The sequence below is a fragment of the Indicator indicator genome, chromosome Z (genome assembly GCF_027791375.1).
Source record: "Indicator indicator isolate 239-I01 chromosome Z, UM_Iind_1.1, whole genome shotgun sequence".
In the NCBI taxonomy this organism is placed as follows: Eukaryota; Metazoa; Chordata; class Aves; order Piciformes; family Indicatoridae; genus Indicator; species Indicator indicator.
In genome coordinates, this window is record NC_072053.1 from 37216430 (window position 1) to 37239018 (window position 22589).

The 22589-nt window shown below is 39.6% G+C and overlaps 1 protein-coding gene across 11 annotated transcripts in view; it reads right to left on the bottom strand.

Moving 5' to 3' along the window:
- Nucleotides 1–215: 215 nt before the first annotated feature.
- The window catches only part of LOC128979795 (zinc-regulated GTPase metalloprotein activator 1B-like), a 28715-nt gene continuing 6341 nt past the window's right edge, over nt 216–22589 (bottom strand). For 2 of the 11 annotated variants that reach the window (XM_054398169.1, XM_054398166.1), the window contains 11 exons: nt 21143–21202; nt 19974–20011; nt 11650–11696; nt 10882–10968; nt 10039–10083; nt 8746–8802; nt 7595–7646; nt 3651–3719; nt 3488–3553; nt 1570–1699; nt 216–828 (listed from right to left, as the gene is read on the bottom strand). In XM_054398169.1, the coding sequence (XP_054254144.1) occupies nt 755–828; nt 1570–1699; nt 3488–3553; nt 3651–3719; nt 7595–7646; nt 8746–8802; nt 10039–10083; nt 10882–10968; nt 11650–11696; nt 19974–20011; nt 21143–21202 (725 nt within the window). In that variant the 3' untranslated portion in view covers nt 216–754. Of the gene's footprint in view, nt 829–1569; nt 1700–3487; nt 3554–3650; nt 3720–7594; nt 7647–8745; nt 8803–10038; nt 10084–10881; nt 10969–11649; nt 11697–19973; nt 20012–21142; nt 21203–22589 lie in introns of those variants that run through there. The other 9 variants (XM_054398174.1, XM_054398168.1, XM_054398171.1 and 6 more) reach the window with 8 other exon arrangements.

Genomic DNA, 22589 nt, shown 5'->3' on the forward strand with positions numbered 1-22589 from the left:
GAAACAGTGTATTGCTACCCATAAATCCTGCGCCCTAAAAGGCCATCTGCAGAGTCATTCTCCTCCTCTTTCTTCCCTCTCTGCTCCCATGGGAGATGTCCTCTCTTATCGGGTAATGCCGGGGGAGTATCCTCAAGGCCACTTAGGCCTGTCTAGGCCTAATGCCAGGAGGAGAATGGAGGGGGGGGGCAGTCTCAGACCTGGCCAGCCTGAGACTTGCCTAACAGCGGGAGGGGGAAGAAAGAGGCCTGGGGGTTTGGGTTTACCCTCAGGTGGGAAGAAGGGAAGGATTGGGAAGCCTTTGGGAATTCTGTGAGGGGTTCTGTACGCTTTGGGATACTCTTTGTCACTATGCTTTGTAGTTTGTAGTTCTCTGTAGCTTCACCAACTGCTTTTCCATTTAAACTTTCCATCACTCTCCAATCCGTTTGTGTGAGTCTCATTCTTTTGTCCCTTTTGGGGCAAGAGACGATCTGTCTGGCCCCAAACCAGCACAGCCTATCTGCCTTTCTGTACAGGTACATAGTGTTAATGACGTAACTTAAGGCAAATCCAAACCAGTAGAATTCTGTGTGTCTGATTCTAGACTGTAAGAGCTGATCTTCAGCTGTGATTCTTAGGAAGACTTCAAGGTTTAATTGTTGTGTGAACTGAAAGGGGAAAAACAAACTAATATACAGCATTTCATTCAGTCTTTTCTGTTGTACAAAGCTTGCATACAAAACTTTTAATTTTTTTTTTTGGTAGCTTGATGTCAGCTGTTTCCTTGTTTCTCTGACACAGTGGCTACGAATACTTCTTTGATGGTCTCCTTATCCAAATTCCTGCCTATAAAAGAAATATATTAGCCAACTATATTTTGCAGTGTATTACATAAAATACATTTGAATAGGAATCTGCCAGGCTTCTTAGCAAAGCAAATGTTTATTGTATTAAAGAATGAGAAAAGTAGTATTAACATTCTGCCAGGCTTCTTAGCAAAGCAAATGTTTATTGTATTAAAGAATGAGAAAAGTAGTATTAACATTAACATGCAGATAACAAGTCTAACTTTAGATTTTACAGGCAACAGACTTCAAGCTGTGCAAATAAGCGAGAGAAGGAAAAATTGGGCATTTTTGGTCATGTAACACTTTTCAAAGCAAAAAAATAACAGTTATTCAGAAACAAAACAGGTTTTGTACGTTTTAATGGCTATAATCACCTTCATTACAGTTACTGAATATTCGATCAACCATTCCCATCACCATATTTAGATCTATGGCATTTAAAAATAATGTTAAATATGCCAATGTAATTTACAAATACATAATAGTTTATTTTTATAGTTTATTTTTATTTAACTTTATTTTAAGGTCATTACAAATGGTAGTTCTAGATTCCTGTCAGCTTGGAATGTAAAACTGCAGGAGGCCTTGATGGATAAACCTTTCAGTGAAAGTTATGCTAAACATAGTCACTGCTATTATTCTAACCAGTTTAGGCCAACTGCTTTACAATGGACAAGTCACAGGACTGCCTCATGCAAGAACATCTTCCTAAAAACAAATGTATGCAGTTTCCTCTTACCTATTAGGACCAGCCTATTTGTTCTTTTTTCATTTTCTTTCCAGGCTACTGATGTCTCTTCCAGATCATACAGCTCATGGACACCTTGGACTATCACCTGATGAGATTTGCCTTGAATAGATACCAGTCCCTTATAAGAAAAATAACTGTTAGGATATATAAACATATCTTTAAAAATTAAATATATGAGGGGAAAAAACCCTCCTGAAAGTAGGCCAAGCAGGGGCAAATACTTCTAGCAACTATGCATCAATTAGTCAAAACAATTATGAGGCATGATCACTTCTACTCACAACATTCTCACATCTCCTTATTTTGTTAGGACTAATAATTACACTTCAACACACTGTCTTCTGTTCCTCGTTTAGTCAATACCTAGCATGTTTGAGCACAAATTAAATGTCACCAGCTACTATTCCATCTTAAATATGTGTGGTGTATGACATATAACTCCATGATTGCCAGCAAAGAGGATGTAAAATGAGCAAAACTGTCTGATTTCAGATTGTTCCGATTAAGCTCTCACACATCATATTAACTACTCTGAAATAGAATCTTTGAATTTCAGAGACCAAACAGGCATTTGTGAAGTAAAACAAGCAACAGAATTACAGAGGACTACTGTCAGAGCATGCCCTTGAACCCACATATCAGAAGTTGTATTAAAAGTTTTCATCACTTCATTTAAAACTTTATGAACTATTTTAGTGGAACACATTCTGTAGCATCTGTCTTATACTGCCCCAAAGGAAAAAGGAGAAAAAAAAAAAAAAAGAGTGGAGAATATTTCTTGAAAAAAGGTCTGCATTGATGTGTTAGTTGGAATTCCATGACTGTTATTACTGCTAAAAAGATTTATGACTGTGGGTAAGATACAAATATAAAAGCAAAAGCAACAAACTTTGGAACTGATTCTGTAATTACCAAGGACTTATTTGCTTTGGTGTAACTCTGTGACTGAGGTCAGCACACTACTTATCACATGCCTCAGATCTCCTAAGAATTACTTTGATTTCAGAGCTCAATAAAATAAAAATGTACTTGTGCATAGCAGTACTGTCTTCAGACAGCTTAAGATGCACCAGTGGATATTTTCTTCTATTTGTCAGCAAGGAGAAGACAACCTTTTGTTGCTGAAAGTGCAAGAATACAACCTTTCTTCCAATTATATGAAAATAATTATGTTGCTATCCAGGATGCAGAAGTGGTCTCAGAAAACAAACCAGAGCACATTTTCTTTTATTTCTTACGGCCTATTAAATGACAGATGTGGTTCTCATTTTTTAAAATTATTTATTTATCTGCTTGGTATAAGGAAAATGAAAATAAATCCTAAATTGTCACCTATTGTTCTCTCAAAACCATGCAACTGAAAAACACATGAAGTGCCCAGGTAGATGAGTAGTTAACAGCTGCATCATTAAAGCCACAGTCCAATACTGTAAAAAGTTGTAAGTGTAGACCATAGCTACTACTGCCAAATTCAGCTTCTGCATATTATGCCAACTACTGTAATTACTGATAGCTAACCAGAGTATTCAGTACCTAGGTAAGGAGACATTCATGAGAGACAAATGGAGCTTTCCAAAGCCATGGAGATGAAAACGAAAGAGTTAGTTAACTATATCCTGATTATTAAATCTGTCAGTGATGTTTGGGACTGTACATCTCCCCTCTCAATTCAAATCCAGTAGGATCAATGTTTGCTTCTCTGTCAGCTCTCTCCTTCTGAGCCATTCCATCAGTTAGTAGGTAACAAACTCTCTGCACAAGACAATTGCAGATTACTATTCTGTTTTGTCTGCTCTGCTACAGTGATTCAGTAGCACCTTCGGTAGGTCTGTAACTAACAGCATACAGTTTTTAGGTGTAAAAGAGGAAAAGCACAAAACAAAGAACTTGGTCACTTCTGACTGACCTTCAGTCTTATGACATCCATGGTGCGCCCAGCCTTATCTTTCATATTCTTCTCCCAAAGAAGATTCTTTGAAAGGCAAAAATATTTTCATGAACACATGGCATAGGATGATTCATATACAAATTCACAACGATTTTTCAGTTCACAGTGACATGTTACTTACTTGAATAAAGATATTTAAGTCCTCTTCTCTTATATTTCCTGGAACTTCAAATGTTACTGTAGTTACAGCCTGCAAATGGAAAGACCCACTTATTATTACCAAACTGAAACTGAATAAACATTTCATTACTTTCAAAAAGTGTTCTTCTTAATTTGGCCTCATAAAAAAAAAAAAAGGCAGCTATATATTCATATGATTTTTTTTTCTCCATTCCACACTTCTTTTCTGCTTGGATACATTACGCTATAATTTTTTGTTCTTTTGGGTGTACAATTAGGGGACATAGGCAACACTTTCAATATTTTAATGCTACCAGCTTCTGCCTCTCAATTCTTTTCTGTAGCTGCTCTCCATTCTCAAAGAAAGCATAAGAATACCAAGGCAAGTAAGATCAATCTTTCCAATGTTTAATAGAGCTATTTTCTTGGCATACTAACCTTTGTTACAGTTTCTGATCTTCATAATTAACGTATTTTTCACCTATCTGTGCTTGCCTGTTATGAGAAGCTTTTTACAAATAGACTGCGTAGGCATAGATTCTGAAAGCAAAGATGTCTGAAGCAAAAAGGAGCAGAAAGCTACCACACAGAACTATAGGCCCTGGTAAAAAGTCTGGTTTTCTTGTAGGCCCCCTTTTGGTATTGAAAGGCCACGATAAGGTCTTCCTGGAGCCTTTTCTTCTCCAGGCTGAACAGTCCGAGCTTTCTTACCCTTTCTTCACAGGAGGTGTTCCAGCCCTCTGATTACTTTTGTGGGCCTCATCTGAATCCAGGCTCATGTCTTTCTGGTGCTGTGGGCCCCAGAGGTGGATGCAGTGCACCCAAGTGTGTCCTCACCAGAGCAGAGTATATTACTGCAGTGGCTTGGGGAATCCACAAAGAACCTTAGTTCTAGTACTGAGAATCTGTGACTGTTTACTCTAGTGTGAGTGGTGGACCCACTACATCTGAGGAGATGTGTGCAGACAAACTGTTGCAAAAAGCAGGGACCTGTGAAAGCCCTAGTGGGACAGGAAGATGAAGACACAGAATGGTGCCAGCTTCAACCCCATGTGCCCATGGCACAAGGCCTTAAGTCTCCCAGGGTCAGCATCCAAGAAAACTATCCCAGAAGTGGCAAAAGACATACAACTACCACCTGTGAATAACTGGGAGGTGTGCTACTTTGCAGCTGGATCAAAATTTAGCAGCTGCTAACACCAAATTGGCCAAAGGGAAAGCTGTGTATCAAGCCATCCAATCTACCATGGAAACTCTATCAGGCAGTCCGTGTTACAGTACTGCAGAAATGGGAGCACCACTGCCCAAAGTGCAAACATTCTTATCACCTTTCACTTGAATTAAAACAGTGCAGACACATAGAGCAGCTGCCCCTGCAGGTTGCTTCTGCAGTAGCTGTGGTGGTGCTGGGAAGCTAAAGGAAGATACTTGCAAAATTAGGAACATCTCTGCAATGTACTGATTGTATGTTGAGCTCAGTCCATCTGACCCCACAAACAACACCCCGTGGAGGGACTGGGAGCAAGTGTCAATCAGTTATGGACATTTTGACCCCTGCTGTGTTACAAGTAAGGTGGAAGGGGCTCCGAAAAGGCTGAGACCTCAGATCAAAAGCTCTGACTGCTAGGCACAGCCACTATTGTCTTTCTGGTATCGCTTGAAAATCTTGTAGAACATCCTATTGATCAAGGAGTGACTTAAGAGTACAAATTATAAGAAAATTGCAGTTGTTAAAGTGGCAGAAGGGGATGAAAAATCTCCATGCTTCCACCCTATAAACTGAGACTTGGTAAGGGGAAAAGATCTACAGCTAACAACTAACAAGCCCAGGGAGAAGGTCAGAACCCAGTTAACACGGCTACAGGATGTGAAGCAAGCTCTGGAAAATCTAAGTCATCTGAAGCATCACCTTACTCTCCAGATGAGGAGGTGCCCATGTTATATCAAATCAACACTGGCCACCACCACACATTTGAGTTCTGGTTGAAACTACAACTAGCCTCAGAAATGAGGTGGATATCCAGTAGTGGTGTTACTCTGTGGTTGTACTGTCTGCATGAATATTTGCTTGTATACTAAGACATGATGGATAAATTAAACAGCAGAGTGTCTGGTTTGGTGTTTTGCAGGAACAAGAGCTTTACAGTACACAATGCTAACCTTACTAATCTACACCAGAGTGGAGTCTGCAGTGGAAATAAATACACTCAAACCTCCAGCATCCACCTGGCAGGAGACTGAGGTAAAAATTCAACAGCTTTTAACATACTTATTCTGACTGCCAGAGCATTAACCCCTAGAGTCCAATTCTCAGTGGCAAGGAGTGAAATATATACTAGGTATATATTCCGTTTCTGATGATATCAGGGGTGGAATCTATAACCCATGGATGCTCATATAAAACCCTTTAAAGTATGTGTAAGCTTATAAGGCTTACATAGCAGAGGTTTGCAGTGCTGAGGGGTGTGGGAGGAGGTCAAGAGTTGCCTTGTGTGTCCTACAACCTGTTCCAGCCAGCTCTGAAACAGTAAAAAAAAAACCCCATCCCTCGCACCTTTGGGGCAGAGAAACACTCAGCCCCTTGTTAAACCAACAGATACCTCCATCCACTTGGGACTGAAACTCTTTGGAGAAGGCATGCCATGCCATACCAAAGTGTGTACATAAACCCCTGAAAGACTGTTTACTGAAACTTGTTTATCCACAGAATAAGGACACTTCACAGGTGAAAAGGTACCCTAAGGAACAGGGCAGTGACAAGGAACAGAAAATCATTACACAAACACTTCAACTTCCATATGTGCTAAGTGCAACCCACCGAAAAAAAAAACAACAGGGCAAACGGAGGGGAAAAGGGAGAGAGGAGAGGTGTTCATGTAAGTGACACTGTTTTTAATGTCTTTTTTTTTTTTTTTTTCAGAACTCAAATCAGTATTTTTATGTTTTTGTTACCAGGCAATAAATTTGGTAATTTCCTGATTTAAGAATATCCTGCTTTTTTGAAGGGTCTAAGCAGAAGAAAAAAAGACTGATTGGGGGAAAAAATAAATAAAAGGCAGCCTTTCCAGTTACATCTGTACATCATGAAAATGGAAGGTTCTTAGAAGATGCAATTGGCATATAACTGTTTGAATTCTATAGGTACAATGGATGAGATCTTTCTTCCTTAAATTAACCTCTGAAATTAGGTATGCTGATCACAAAATCCATTTTATTTGCTCAAATAAAAGTCATAAAGGCAGAAATACTCATTTACAAGATTCTGCCCTGACATAAACATACATTGGGTTGAATATCAGGGTGGGAAGAGGGAATACAATTTTGGAGTTTCATTTGGCATACCAAAAATAACATCAACAAAACTGTTTAGTATTTTTTAGTATGCGTGTCTAAAGCATTGATACCCAGGTTATAGGGCAGAATCTTCTTCTTACCAGTTAAATTGTTACTCTTTCTTGTGAAAACAGTAGGAAGCACTCATACAACAGAAATGTCTAAATGTTTAATTACTCAGTGAAGTCTGAAGAACACAAAGTCATGAAGAACATTTACCTGTTACCTACATACACACACAACACTTGGAAAGCAAACCTACAGGATAAAGACTGGCTACAAATTTAGCAATTGACTGAAAGTAGTAGAGAGTAGTGCTATCTGCCTGTTTCAGTAATACTGTCCCTGTGAATCAATGAACCCCGTGACTATCTGGAGCAGTGGAAGCCCATAAGCTTTTCTGAAAGTAAGACTTCCTCTATCTGTTTAGCATCTACCTTCAGCAAAGTATATTCCATATATGTATTTTATGTAATCTACCAAAGATCTCAAAACACATAATCCCTAACTGAAATCTTCTGAAAAGGTAACATGATTAGCATGCAATACTTGCAAACACCCTGAAGAATCCTGCTGTTACAAAAAGACTTAAGCAGTGGTTTTAGTAATTACCTTATCTAGATGTGCATGCGTTGTCTTTACATGCTCAAGCTTTTTCTGCAAACTGAAAATAAGTGAAGTTAAATATCACATTTGAGTAGGATGAAAAAAATGTCATTATTTCAAAATAGAAATAAAACTATGATTGAGGTAAGAGAGAACCCAAAATTATTATTTTGTCTATTCTTTAAGGACTTACTCAGATTTGTAGAGCACAGCACTTCCTAGAAACCTTGCAGAATGCCACCTAATATTACAGTTAATCAGCCCTAGCTGAATTGCCATTAGTAAGACCATCGTTCTCTGGTTCACATCATCTTACCACTTTCTCTGTTGTGTTGTTCCAAGATGAGTCAGCTTAGCTAGCTGATCTATTTTAAGAACTCAGGACATGGGTTTATGATTTGGTTTATAACCTAACCGTTATCTATTGCCCATAACGGTAATACTGGCTTTCCTTCTTGATTAATGTTCTTTTGGATGCCTGTTCTGACACCCTGATGCTGCCATTGGTACATTCATGCAGCTGAAAAAGAAAACAAAAACTACTTTTCACAGATCAGGCAAAACCCAGTGCCAGCAAAAAGAAAGAGCAGCAGAGTCAGGAAAATCAGGCTGCCCTTCAGATACTACTGCACCAGTCCACTAGGAAACCGCATGAGTGTGTCTCATGTAGTAGAGGTCATTAGCTTGCAACTTCTGTAATTTCTCTGTTGCGTGAATAAAGAAATGGCTCCATTCCTTTACCTGAAGTGAACAGTGTGCACCTCAGGAAGAAAAATGAAGCTGATATTGACTCTAGCTGCACATTCTCTCCTTCCCTTTATAACACTAATTACTAATAATAACTTTGCTTCAGTACTCCTTGCTCTCTTTGCTAAACTTCAGCACACAAAGTGAACAGAAAGTCCTTCTCCCCTCACCTCTGATTTCACTCATCCAATCACGTTGCATGCATTTCAAGTGGAGAAATTTCTGTGGAGAAATTTCTCAATCTCAGATTACCACTTAAAAAGTTAGAATTTTGAACAAGTGACTAACAACGATTTCTAACAGAAACTCTGACACAAATTTGAGACAGGATTTAAGTGTGCATTTCATACACATATTTACACAATGGACATTATGTACAATTTAAAAAAACAGTTGAACTATCACCATACCTTAATCCAGATACACTGTCGAATGCATGCAGGTCCAAGACATTGGAGAGATCAACTCTAAGCAGAGAGTAGAAGGAAAGCTTTGCATTTTCACTGCATTTAAATATTGTGAATACTTAAATAATTATCTTTAAAATGATTCAACAAAGCCTGTTTGTTTTTCTCTTTACCATACTAAGGCCATTAATTCTTAGACTTATTTTTGTATGTTGGTAGTTAATAAACACAGTGTTCATTTGCACAGTAATATGTAATCATAGAGATGAAACTACTTCATACTGGATATCGGAATAATAATTGGTTTTCTCCAAATGTGAAAAGGACCCCTGAAGTTCTTCCTGGCAACTATTCTGCACCCTGAATATAGATCACCCCAAAGCATACACAAACTTCTGGAACATATGTAGTTCGAACTGTCACACTATTAGCAAACAAAATTGAAATATGCTATGAGGCAAGTGCTACTGAGAAAAATTTCAGCTCTAACAACTGAGACAAATGAAAAATGTAATATGGAACAGACAGTACTGATCATACTTACTTTTAAGAAAAGCTACCTATAAATTGCCTAAAAAGTTGTTTGTTTGGTTGGGTTTTTTTACAAAAGTAACACAGGCTACAGGTTTCACTGTTTATAGCAACTGGCAGCTTTCTAAATGCAATTAATTAGATGTATTAAATACAAGGAAAGTAGGAGAGGTTAAAAAAAAGAAACTTCTGGAATGTCGGCAGTATAGACTTCTACACCAAACAGCAGCTTTATGAAATAGTTTCTAAGATGAAAGGGTTGTGAATGTAAAATACAAAGAATCTGTCTCTGAAGTTCGTAAGTAGCTCAGTGTCAGGTGTTCTCAGCAGTGTTCTGAAAAATGATACAGCAACATTCAAGAAAGTGCTGAATTGGTCCTTTTTAAATATGGGCTTTTGAGGGACAAACCCCCTACGTAAAGAATATATGTTCTCAAATAACATGCAAATAAAATAAAATTTGTTGTTATTTCACTATTGTTATTTTTTATCCTGGGAGAGACAAATACGTGTCATTCACAAACCTGTATTTACCAGTAAGACTAAGAGTTGCCACTGAAGACTGCATCTGAGATCTGCTTAATCTAATATTCAAAATTTAATACTGTCTGGCATCAGACACCAGAGAATTATGCAGATGTGGATTCTGCAATTCATATATTAGACCTCTTCCTCATGGACAGACTAGCACTGATCTAATAGCATATTTACATCCATCAGCAAACAAACAGCATCTGATACCTAGGTACAGTGGCCATTTAATACCTTGATCTTTGCGTCTCTAGAATCTTAACAAGTCCATTTATTGACCTAAAACAACAAAGAAAAATCAACAGTTAGGTGGCAATGTAACTAATATATTGCTTGAACAAGTTAAACATGGAAAGGACCACAATAACTCCAACTCTGTTTTTAACTTGTTGAACAAAAGACATCCTGACAGACTTTGGTTTTGTGGTTTTTTTCATTTCCTAAGTAAAGCCTGGGAGCTCTAGCAACAAAATACTATCAGTCAGAATAGCATTTTCCTATCCAAGACTCTTCATGACACACTCTGCTGGGTCTAAGCATTTCTACTTTCAGAATTTGAATCACTAATAAAGTTGTATGTGTGAAAAAAAAAAAAAAAGTTTCATTTTGGTCATCACAGTGTAGGTATAAAAAGATAGGGCATGTCTTTGATCACTAGTTTAATTCAGACCATTAGTTCTTCCATGCCCGTGACAGTTTTTTGGGACTTCCTTCATGAAATTTAAGCATCTGATAGTGAATTTGTATTTATGAGCAGATTTTTATTTCCTTAATACTAATTTCTGAAAAATGGGAATGGCTGCCCAGAAATCTTAACAGCATGGACATTTAAGAGAAAAGCTTATCCCTACCAAGTAACTTCAAATCTTACCCAGACAAGCAAACTGCTAAGAGTGTATAAGCACATAATAGTATTGAAATGCCTTTAGAAACACGTAGTCTCTTTTCCAATCTAAGCAAACTATCTGTGTCAATGTAATTGTGAGATCTAATTTCTGCATTAACAGCAGGAAGTAACTATAAATAAAAATAACCTTTGAGCCAGTACAGTGTTAATTATGCCAAAAGTTTCATTACCTGACAGATGCTCTGACTTTATCCAATTCTTCCTCTGAAACCAAATCCATTTTATTGATAATTATAAGATCAGCTAATGCAACCTGCCTGTATATCAAGAAAAAAAAAAGACATGAATAAACAAATATTTTTCATGTAAGACATAAATGCCATCTCTCCCATAGCATCTGTTAGTACAGAAAAGCAGCAAGCATTAAACTAGAACACCATAGAGAATTACTGAAGCAATACTGGCTTCTCCTTGAGATGCTCTTCTGTATTATCAGAGAGGTCTACCAATCTACAAAAACTTGCTAGTTTTTGTTTTGTTCTTTTTAATCCAGAGTGTTTGGTGATTTATAAATTTCACAAGCACTTACTTCTCTTGCATGTACTCTTTGTAAAGTCACACGTGAAATCTCTTTGCTTTATGAAACTTGTACTGTTAAAAATTATCCTTAATAATCTAGCAAAAAATATTCCTCTAGCTCTAGTTCTACTTCAAACATCTGATAGATCCTTGCATGAAATTATTTCTTCCTCCCAACACAGGTGTTTCCCCCTTCACTTAGGTAAAATCCAATCCCTCTTACTACAGAGTCAGATCTTGGCAAAAAGACCAAATAGAGCATGAAGTTACTTTTTGTACTTTCTACTTCATTACTTACTTTGAAAGCAAATCTACTTAGTTTAAAAAGGAGAAAAAAATAGAAGAGGCCATTTCTAATGAACTTCTACAACAGTGCAGTTCCTAACTGTGATATATAAAATTAATCTGTACATCCATACCGAGATGCTTCATTGACAAGGCCTTCTGGCTTTTCCTCTGTCAAGTGCTAGACAAAAATTAAAACAATTGGATTAAGTATATTCAAATGCTATTTAAATTCATTTGCAATTAACAGAAGCCCAAACCAACTCAGCTGTTTTCAACAAGGTACAGAGGAAAATTTTTTCTGTAAAAAAATGGTGAGAAGGTACATTCATACATCACTATTACAGAAGCTTGTAATTTCTTTTATGAAAATTCTTCTGGTTTAATGCATTTTATTACTAGAATGCTAAAAGTTTGGAGAACTATATTATGTTTAATTACTTTTCTGATTTATAGTGAAATTAAAAGTCACTATGATATACAGTAACCATGGAAAAACACCCAAAAAAGTGAAAGGAGAGTAATTTTACTAAGTGTCATGTCAATAACTACTAATGTGTTTGACAGAGCACAAAACAAGCTGCCCAGAAAAGTTGTGGAGTGTTCTCCAAAACCCAGCTGGACACATTCCTGTGCAACCTGCTCCAGGCATACATGCTTTGTGTTTCTAACCCCTAACATTCACTGATGGGTTAGGCTTGCAGAATGGCTTTCATGTACGTAATTACATGCTTCTGAAAGATGTGAGAAATTGTACTTTTACAGGTAAATCTGTAAGTCTTCTTCTAGGTTTGCACCAACCAAGCACTGCTTCTCAGCAAGTCTGACAAATACGTCTCTGATCCATTCAACCGGGCAGAAGAGCCAGTCAGCGCTGCCAAAAGCAAAAGCTTCCAGTCATTCTGCAGGAGTTTAGTATCATCTGCAGCTCTGTGCTCTGCTTGTTTGCCTAAACTAATGTCCTCACAGATGAATTTGTGAAAGGAAAAAAGAATGCCTGCATCTCAAACAGCAGTGTGAAGCTGAGCAACATACACCTTATTTAGGCAGAGCAACAGACTACACTGAAGCAGCAAAGATTCAGCTACAAGTTATTTATTGCCCATTCCACCATAGAGGCAGTAATCTCCTGGAGAGAATCATCACAGACATATGAAGGCAGCAGAACTCTAAATTGATGGTGCAATATTAGTAGGAGCTCAGCTCCTATGCCTTACATCTCTGGAAAGGTGAGCATCCTATATGTTCCTTCATGTACCAAGACTTAGTATAGCTTTTGACACTCTCACAGTATTCTCCTGGAGAAACTGGTTGCACATAGCTTGGATGGGTCTGTGCTTCACTGGATTTAAAAAAAAATGTAGCTGGATGGCCAGGCCCAAAGAGTGGTGGTGAGTGGAGTTAAATACAACAAGTAGTGTTCCCCAGGGCTCAGGATTGCAGCCTGTCTCTTTGATATCTTAATGACGTGGATGAGAGGATAGAAAGCACCCTTAATAAATTTGCAGATGACACCAAGTTAGGAAGGTGTGTCAAACTGCATGAAGGTAGGGACTCTCTGCAGAGAGATCTAAACAGGCTGAATGAATGGGCTGAAGCAAATGGTATGAAATTCAACAAGGTCAAGTGCTAAGACCTTTACTTGGGTCATATCAACCCCATGCAACTTTACAGGCTTGGGAAGAGCGGCTGGAAAGCTGCTCGGAAGGAAAGGACATGCAGACGCTAGCTGACAGCCATATGAGTATGAGCCCACAGTGTGGCCAGGTGGCCAAAATGGCCAACAGCATCCTGTCCTGTATCAGGAATAGTGTGGCCACATGCTCCTGTACTTAGCACTTTGTGACACATTGAGGTGACACCACACCTCAAATACTGTGTTTAGCTCTGAGCCCCTCACTAGAACAAGGATCTCCAAGTGCTGCAAATCCAACCAAGTGCAATGAAGCTGGTGAAGGGTCTGGAGCACAACTCTTAGGAGGAGTGGTTGAGGAAACTGGGATTGTTTAGCCTGAGGAAAAGAAGGCTCAAGGAAGACCTGATCACTCTACAACTATCTGAATGGTGGGAGTCAATTTGCTCTCCCAAGCAACAAGTCAACAGGACATGGCCTGAAGTTCTTCCGAGGGAGGTTTACATTGGATGTAAGTATTTCAGGGTGTTCCAAATTCCCCTTCCCCCATCTCCATCTGCGGAGGTTTGAATGGGAGAAGAGAAAAGTTCGAAATTGCCTTCCCCTCCCACTGGGGGCTTGAGCAGGAAAGGGAAAAAGAGGCTCCTTTCCTCCCACCTGAGCTGAAGTCCCTCATGTGTATTCACCCACACTGGGATTTGGAATTGTGATTGGCTGGGTTCTTCATGCCCCGTATATACTGGCACTGGACACATTGTCTAGTGAAATCTTAGAGTGACCAGAAAGTGGTCTCAGACTCGCTCAGGACTCAAGTTTCCTGGGATTCATGCTGGGACTCACTAGATTCACAGTGACATTAATCAGTAGTACCTGGACCTGGCATCTCTTGGACCTGCCTACCCTGGGGTCCTGCTCCCTGCCCATGCTAGAGCAACCCTCTGCCATAAAATGTGGCTGTTTTCTGAAAACACACCAGCAGTGCACCTTCTCTTGTGCTGCTCAGACAGCGCTGCTCCACAAGATTTACCTTGCGGGAGCTGTGTCTAAGGACACTTTTACTTTGGCGAGTCCCTTCTTCCTTTGGATTTGTGCTGCATGATCCACAAATCGGATTATAAAGCTTGCAGCTCTGGAGGCTGCCCTGCAAGGAGAGATCCAGGGACCATCTCTAAATTCCTGCTCCATCCTCGTACAATCTGAATCATCGGCTTTCCCTAGGGCCCCAGCTTTGCCTCTGATTTTATAAGTGGGGTAAAGCTATTTTGTGGCTTAGCCTTTTCCATTTTCTCTAAATTGTACTAAAGTTGCCCATAAGCATCCTTGTAGATTCGCAACCAAACAGAACCTGTAAATAAAATTTAATCAGCTTTGTACATAATTTTGGAGCAGAGTTTTCAAGAAAATAAAGATGACTATATTTTTATAATTCCTGCCTTGTTAATTTAATCCCAATCAAAACAAAGGATAAATTTCTTCACAAAAAAAGCTGTAAAACAGTGTAATGGGCTATCCTTGGAAGTGGTTGAGTCACCATCCCTGGAGGCATTTAAATGATGTGTAGATGTGGTGCTCAGGGACATGTTTTTGTGGTGACCTAATAGTGCTCAGTTAACCAGGTTAATGGCTGGATTTGATGATCTTAAAGGCCTCTTCCAACCAAAGCAATTCTACAATTCTGTTATTTTTAAATATGATTTTAAACACACAGGAATACCAAATTAAGGTGGAATGTCATGGAAAATCTATGAATTAAAAAAAAAAACAAGAACAAACCACAACAAACAAACAAAACAGAACAACCAACTGCAAAAAAAAAAATGGAAAAACATTTTTCTTCAAGTGGAATTACCAGGCATGTAAGATTATTTGACTCTAAAGACAAAAACCATATCGATGCATACTGTCAATATGACACCTTAAAGATTAAAAAAGAAAAGCCCGTAACTATTTCCTGGTTGTGCATAATCTAAGCAGAGTATAGCAGGTTAACCTGGAGGGAATCTCTTCTCTGCCCTTATCTTTGTAATACTCTGCGTAGTGATCCTAATGATTCAAATGTTGTCGTATGTGTTGCCCTGAAAAGAACAATGCCAGTAATCCAGATGTCAAGTCCTGAAAGTAGAGAACTGTCATAAGTTGTTCAACTGTTTGCCCTTGATTAATGAAATTAGTATTTCAGCTTGCTGGGTGACAAATCCATTAGAATACAACCCACAGTATAATTACCACCTCAGTTTCAATTTTTCTGACTGGTCACAGGACACTACTTGTCAGGTTTTCTTGCAATGGCTTGGTTCTTTGAAGCATGACACCCTTATATTGCTGCCTATGATCTCATTGCCATCACCTGTATTACTTTGAAAATTCTTTGAACCACAATCAGCTGTTGAGGTCAAGCTGCACAACCAAAGGGAATTTCACAAGTTAGCAACTCCTCTATACAATGCAGAGGTTGTTTACTTGCCACATAGCTGAGAATGTCTGAAGTTTCTATTACTCTGAGTGGATGTCAGTGCTGTACAGGCTTACCAATTAAATTACAGACATCATAAAATGGTAGGGGTTGAAACAGGCCTCCTAAGGTCATTGAGTCCAATCCCCTTGCTAAAGCAGGATCACTTAAGGCAGATCACACAGAAATGCATCCCGATGAGTCTTGAAAGTCTCTAGGGAAGGAGATTGCACAACCTCTCTGGACAGTCTGTTCCAGTATCCATCACCAAAGAAGTTTTTCCTCATGTTGAGGTGAAACTTCCCATTTGCTAGTTTGTACCCACTGTCCCTTGTCCCACACAGGACACCACTGAAAAGTGACTAGCACCTTCTTGACATCCACCCTTCAGATATTTATAAACATTAGTAAGATCCCCTCTCAATCTTCACTTTTCCAGACTAAACAGTCCTAGGTCTCTCAGTCTTTCCTCCTAAAACAGGTATTTCAGGACCTTAATCATCCTCATAGCCCTCCAATGGACACTCTCTAGCATATCCCTGTCCCTATTGAACTAGGAAGCCCAGCAATACTCCCAATGTGGTCTCACCAGGTCAGAGCAGTGAGGGAGGAGAACCTCCCTTGACCTGCTGGCCAAATTCTTCTTAATGCACCCCAAGATACCATTGGCCTTCTTGGCCCCAAGGGCATACTGCTGTCCCATGGATAACATTGTTGTTGACCAGGACTCCAAGGTCCCTCTCCATGAAGCTGCCTTCCAGCAGGTCAATGCCTAATCTGTACTGTTGCATGGTGTTATTCCTCCCCAGGTGCAGGACTCTACACTTATCCTTGCTGATCCTCATTAGTTTCCTCATTGTCCAGTTCTCCAGTCTGTCCAGGTCTAGCCACACAGTCTTCTGGTGTATCAACCAATCTTCCCAGTTTCATCAGCAGCAAACTTGATTGAGGGTACACTCCATCCCCTCATCCAGGTCATTGATGAAGATGTTCAGTAAGACTGGACCCCACACTAACTCCCTAGTTACAGGTCTCCAACTGGACTCCACTGATCACAACCCTCTGAGCTCTGCTGTTTAGCCAGTTCTCAGTCCATCTCACCAGTCACCCTTCTAACCCAGACTTCCTGAGCTTTCCCACAAGGCTGTCATGGGAGACAGTGTCAAAAGGCTTGCTAAAGTCAGGATGTAAAGTCAATGTAAGACTATTCAGTGGGCTCTCAAATATAATAATGGATAAAAAAGCTGAATTTTTCAAAACGTTTGTGCTGTTTCTGACATATTAAAGTTTAAACACTTTTAAAATAATTTAACAATTCAGTGCTGCCCAATTATACTTGATTCAAGTACACAGTACAGAACATTTCTGTAAGTAATAAACCACGTTTTTTAGCATGGGGTCCCTCAGAGGAAAAGCAGCTGACTTCAGGCATGCTGTGGATTCTTACCACAGACTCACAGCATGTTTTGGGTTGGAAGACATCTTGAAGATCATGTAATTCCACCCCTCCCGCTATGGGCAGAGACACCTTCCACTAGATTAGGCTGCTCAAGTCCCCATCCCACTTGCTCTTTAACACTTCCAGGGAGAAGGCATCCACAATTTCCCTGGGCAACCTGTTCAAGTGCCTCACCACCCTCACTGTGAAGAATTTCTTCCTAGTATCCAGTCTAAGTCTCCAGCTCTGGAGCCCTCAGTACAAGAAGGACATGGACCTAATTGAGTGGGTCCAGAAAAGGGTCACAAAAATGATCAGGTGGTTGGAACACCTCTGCTATGAACACAGGCTGAGGGAACTGGTGTTGTTCAGCCTGGAGAAGAGGAGGCTCCAGAGAGACCTAATAGCAACCTTCTAGTACCTGAAGGGGGCCTACAAGAAGGATGGAGAGAAACTTTACAAAGGCCTGTGGTGACAGAACAAGTGGCAATGGTTTTAAACTAGAGAAGAGCAGACTTAGATTGGATGTTAAGAACAAGTTCTTTACACTGAGGGTGATGGAACACTCAAACAGGTTGCCCCCAGAGGTGGCTGAGGCCCCATCCCTGGAGATATTGAAGGTGAGGCTCATCAGGGCTCTGGGCAACCTGATCTAGTTGAGGATGTCCCTGCTTACTGCAGAGGTGGTTGGACTAGATGACCTTTGGAGGTCCCTTCCAACCCAAACCATTCTAGGATTCTATGATCTTCCAGCTTAAAGCCATTTGTCCTCATCCTTTCACTACAAGCCCTTGTAAAAAGTCCCTCCCCAGCTGTTTTGTAGACCCTTTTCAGGCACTGTAAAGCCACTCTTAAGGTCTTCCTGGAGCCTTCTCTTCTCCAGGCTGAAGAACTCCAACTATCTCAGCCTGCCCTAGCACACTGCTGGCTCATGTTAAGTTCTTCATCAACAGACACCCCCAAGTCCTTTTCCTCAAGACTGCTCTCAAGTCATTCTCTCCCCACTGTATTTGTGCTTGGGATTGCCCCAACCCAATGCAAGACACCTTGCACTTGGCCTTGCTAAACTTCAGGAGGCTGGCAGAGGCCCACCTCTCAAGCCTGTCCAGTTCCCTCTGGATGGCATCCCATCCCTTCAGCATGTCATCTGGGCCAAATAGCTTAGTGTCGTCCACAAACTTGAGTTCTGTCTTGTGCTGGTTGAGCTGTTTCAAAAGTCAGTTGCTGCTTAAAAGGGCAAACCATCTTTCAGTCCCTTCCCCTCATTCTTGTACCAACTGCTCTATAAAAAGTCCTTGCAAAACACAATGCCTTAACTCACCAGACTGGCTTGCTATAGGGTTAGGTTAGTTCTGTACAGGCGGAATACTGTTTAACAAGACATTTTGCTAAATGAGCTATTAGATCTGCTCAGCTGAAACAAGAAACTAAAGCAATACAAACAAAATAAAGTCTTATAAAGGAGAGATCACTCTTGTTTTTTGAACACTACTCAGTTCTCTCAGCTTTCTGCAGTCAAATACAGAGATACTAAAAAAACCTTCCACAGCATGATGGGACTTTTAAATCAGAGGAACCCTTTTTTATGGTCACTTCTATTTTGGATCCTGCAAAATCAGTATCTAATCAAAGTAGTCACTTCCTAAATTATAAAGTTGCAAATTATTATAATTATGGTATTACCCCCAGAAAAGCTGAATTTAATATTATTAATTATTAGTAATAATATTTAATATTTTTTCCTGCAATTCAAACTTACTGTTCTGTAGGTTTATTCTTATATTACACTTTCTGTAGATTATTCTAATACTTGCTCTTTTTTGTCTACTACCATTTAAAGAAACAATCTTTTATGTGAAATGTTACTTAGATACCAAGCTCTCTTATCTCTCCTCACCACAGTTGCTATTACATTAGCACCTTTCCTTATTTGAGCCCTACCTGACTTATTACCTCATTGATATCAGAGGTCTGTTCTCTCCTTTCAGTGACCAGTGACAAGCTGTAAAACAAATTTCTCCACTATTTTTATCATAATCCATGTGCCTATCTGCAGTACAATCAAGACTCTTGAAGGAAGTGATAGGAATAAAAGGGATTAAGTACCTAGCAACCTGGCAACTCTTAAGATACACATTGCTCTGATGGTAAGAATCTGAATTCCTTTGAGTATCAGCACTATCTTCTTCCTACTCAAAATATAGTACTAATGTACCACAGCAACTGAAATACATCTTCACCAATTGCAAGAATTAACTGAAAACTGTGAAAACTAATTGTCCTGGTTTAAGCTGTGATAAAGCTATTTTTTTCTTCTTATTAGCTAGAACAGTACTATGTTTTGGGTTAGTATGGGATTTGGTATGAGAAGAATGCTGATAATACACTGATGTTTTCAGCTGTTGCTAAGAATTCAAGGATCCTTCAACTTTCCCTGTTTTGCTAGTGTGCAGGTACACCAGAAGCTGGGAGGGAGTGCAGCCATAGGAACAGATCCAAACTGGCCAGAATACTACTCCATATCATGCAATGTCATACAGAGTGCATAGTGAGTGCTAGGTGGGAACATGTGTCTCCTTCAGGACTGCAGTTTCAGGACCTCTAGTCAGGAACAGGCTGAGCCTGAGCCAGTGGGTGGTGAGCAACTGCACTGCACATTACTAATATAATATACAAATGAGTACTATTATTATTTTTATTCCAATAATTAAACTGCTTTTATCTCGACCTACAAGTCTTCTGACTTTTATCCCTACAACTGTCTCCCCGTTCCAGAGAGCAGGGGAGGGTGAACGAGTAGCTGCACGTTTGGCTGACAGCTGAGTTTAAACCACAACAATAATTCATCCACATAAACAGTACTGCAATGTTTTAATTATTGCAATGTTTTAATGTTACAAATGTTTTAAATTGCATAACAAATCCAACAACTTACCTGTAATCCATGCTTTGCATCAACAACAGATATAACACCTACAAGAGAACACTAAATTTGAAATGTGCTGAGAAAGCTAACAACTTGCCCAGCAAACTGTCAGAGGCATGCTTTTACAGGTTACTGAAATGAATTAAGGGGGTGACTGAGGTATGCAGTTATTCTGATTGTAAGTGACCAGGAATCTGCAATTCTCTGGCAGAAATTTAGGAAGCTGTTTCCCGTGCAACTGAATCTTTTCTTGGCTAGATGAGTATTTCAGAGACTGACCAAAGTGCTAGTAGGGTATGTTTCTAAGCCAGAAAGTAGGGTTTCTTCCTACATTAATTAAAAAAAAGAAATAAAATCAACTTTCAACATGCTCTTTAACTACATATAGTGATGATTTGAATTGTAGTAAACTCAGATTTTTGTTAGAACACAACAAATAACAGAGGGGGCAACGGTACAATAGTCAAACAAGGCAGAAAACAAAAGGCAGGAGAGGCCAGGTGTAAGTAAGTTAACAACTCAAGGAAAAGGACACAATTTAGGAAACAGTGTATTGGGGAGGGAAGCTGTAAATTACTCCTAATCCATGTTTTATAGCAGTAACTAATGAGATTTTCCCCACTCTTTAACAATACAATCACAGTGTCTCCATATCTGATTCCTTAGCAAAGCATTACATGACTTTGGATTTGTTGAAACAGTGCACCAAGTAGCAGGGTGTCCAGAGAAGAGCAGTGAGGGATCAGAAGCGCATGTCATACGAGGAGCATCTGAAGCAACTGGGGTTGTTTAGTCTGGAGAAGAGAATATGAAGGGGAGGTCTTACTGCTCTCTACAACTACCTGAAAGCAGGTTGTAGCAATGCCAATGTTGGTGTCTTCTCCCAAGTAACAACTACTGATAGGGCAAGATGAAATGGGCTTAAGTTACGCTGGTGTAGTTTAGGTTGGATATCAAGAAAAAATTCTTTACTGAAAGAGGGGTGAGGTGTTGAACAAGCTGCCCAGGCAGAAAGCAGAGTCACCATCCCTGGAGGTGTTCAAGAAGCATGTAGGTGGGGCATGTTAGGATATAATTTAGTGATCGTGGTAGTTGGGTTACCGTTGGACTCAATGATTCCATGATTCTACACCTCTGAGGAATGCCAACACACTGGAAAACAAGCTTTTACTTCTTACCATCAAGATAGATGTCACTTCCCAGCTCAGAATCAACCCAGAATATGGAGGCCACAGCTCCTAAGAAGTGCAGTACATTTAGTTGCAAAATTGACATTTTCCACTAAACTATCAATATAGAGATATTTCATAGAAAAACTCTACTTGTAACACTGTGCCTGAAACTCCTCCCTTCAAAACTCAGAAAGCATCATAGATTTCAAACACCTAACCACACATCTGACCAAACAACAGCAATGTATACTTGTGTGCATGTCAACAGCTGTTACTACGAAAAGGTTTTGAAATCTCCTAATTCAACGTGCGTGTTTTCTAAATTACCTTTACTCAGTAGTATCAACTATCTATCATTATTATACTTGAGAACTTCCTAATTCCTAAAAAATTCTCTACTTCCTCCTCTTCACCTTCCAGCAACTGTTTCTAGGTCATAGCACACACAACAAAAAAAACCCAAAACAAAACAAAAAAAGCAGTTTAAGAAAAATGGAAATAGGACATTTGAGAGTAATCAGCTCCCTCCTAGGCATCTGCTCTTCTTTGCTGGCTTCTACAAATTCACCAATGCAGTTGCTTACATCAAAAATCAACAAGATGAAGAAAGTCAAGAATAACAGGATATATTAAAAGAATGTTTTCCTTAATTATCTCAGGTCTGTATAGGAAAGCCTCTGGCTTCAGATAATTTTAAGATAGATTGAGTTATGAAATATCTAATGTAGGTTTCATCTGCAAATAGATACTGTACCAGAAAGGAAGTTTACAAGGGTTAATTGTACCTGACCAATTTAGAAAGGTCATACATGACCTTCTGTGAAAAAATGACTGTACTTGTGGGCAACAGGAGAGCACTGCATGCCATTTACAAATTTTTCAACAGTGTCTTGAAAGACAGTCTACCAAGCATATTAGTCTTAATAGAAAGACAGCCAGGTCAAACTGGTTGGGCAGTCAAGCTCTAAAGACTGCAGCTAATGGAAGCCCATAGTAAGGAGGGTACTGTGGCAGTCTATCCTGGGACCTGTCCTGTTCAACAGGAACCCATGTGGGGATGATTACATGCCCATGAAGTCTGCAGAGAACACCAAATTTGGAAAGGAACAGATGATGTATTTAAGGGCAGAGCTACCTTTCATGGGGGATCTGGCCAGGCAGGAATGAACAGTCAACAAGAACCTGACAAAATTCAGCAAGGAAAAATATTGAGCCACTGGCAATGACACAAGTGAGGAACACACTGGATGGGGAGGTCTATAATAGAGATGGCCCTGGGGTCCTGGTAGGAGCAAGCCAAGCAAACAGCATGCCTCAGGATTAAAGAAGGCCAAAAGCATCACAGACCACTAGAACAGAAGCATGGCTGAGGGAGGTTATTTCTTCTATTTAGCACTTTCAAACCCACATCTGGCTAGCACTTCCAGCATAGGAATGCCCAATACAGGAAAGA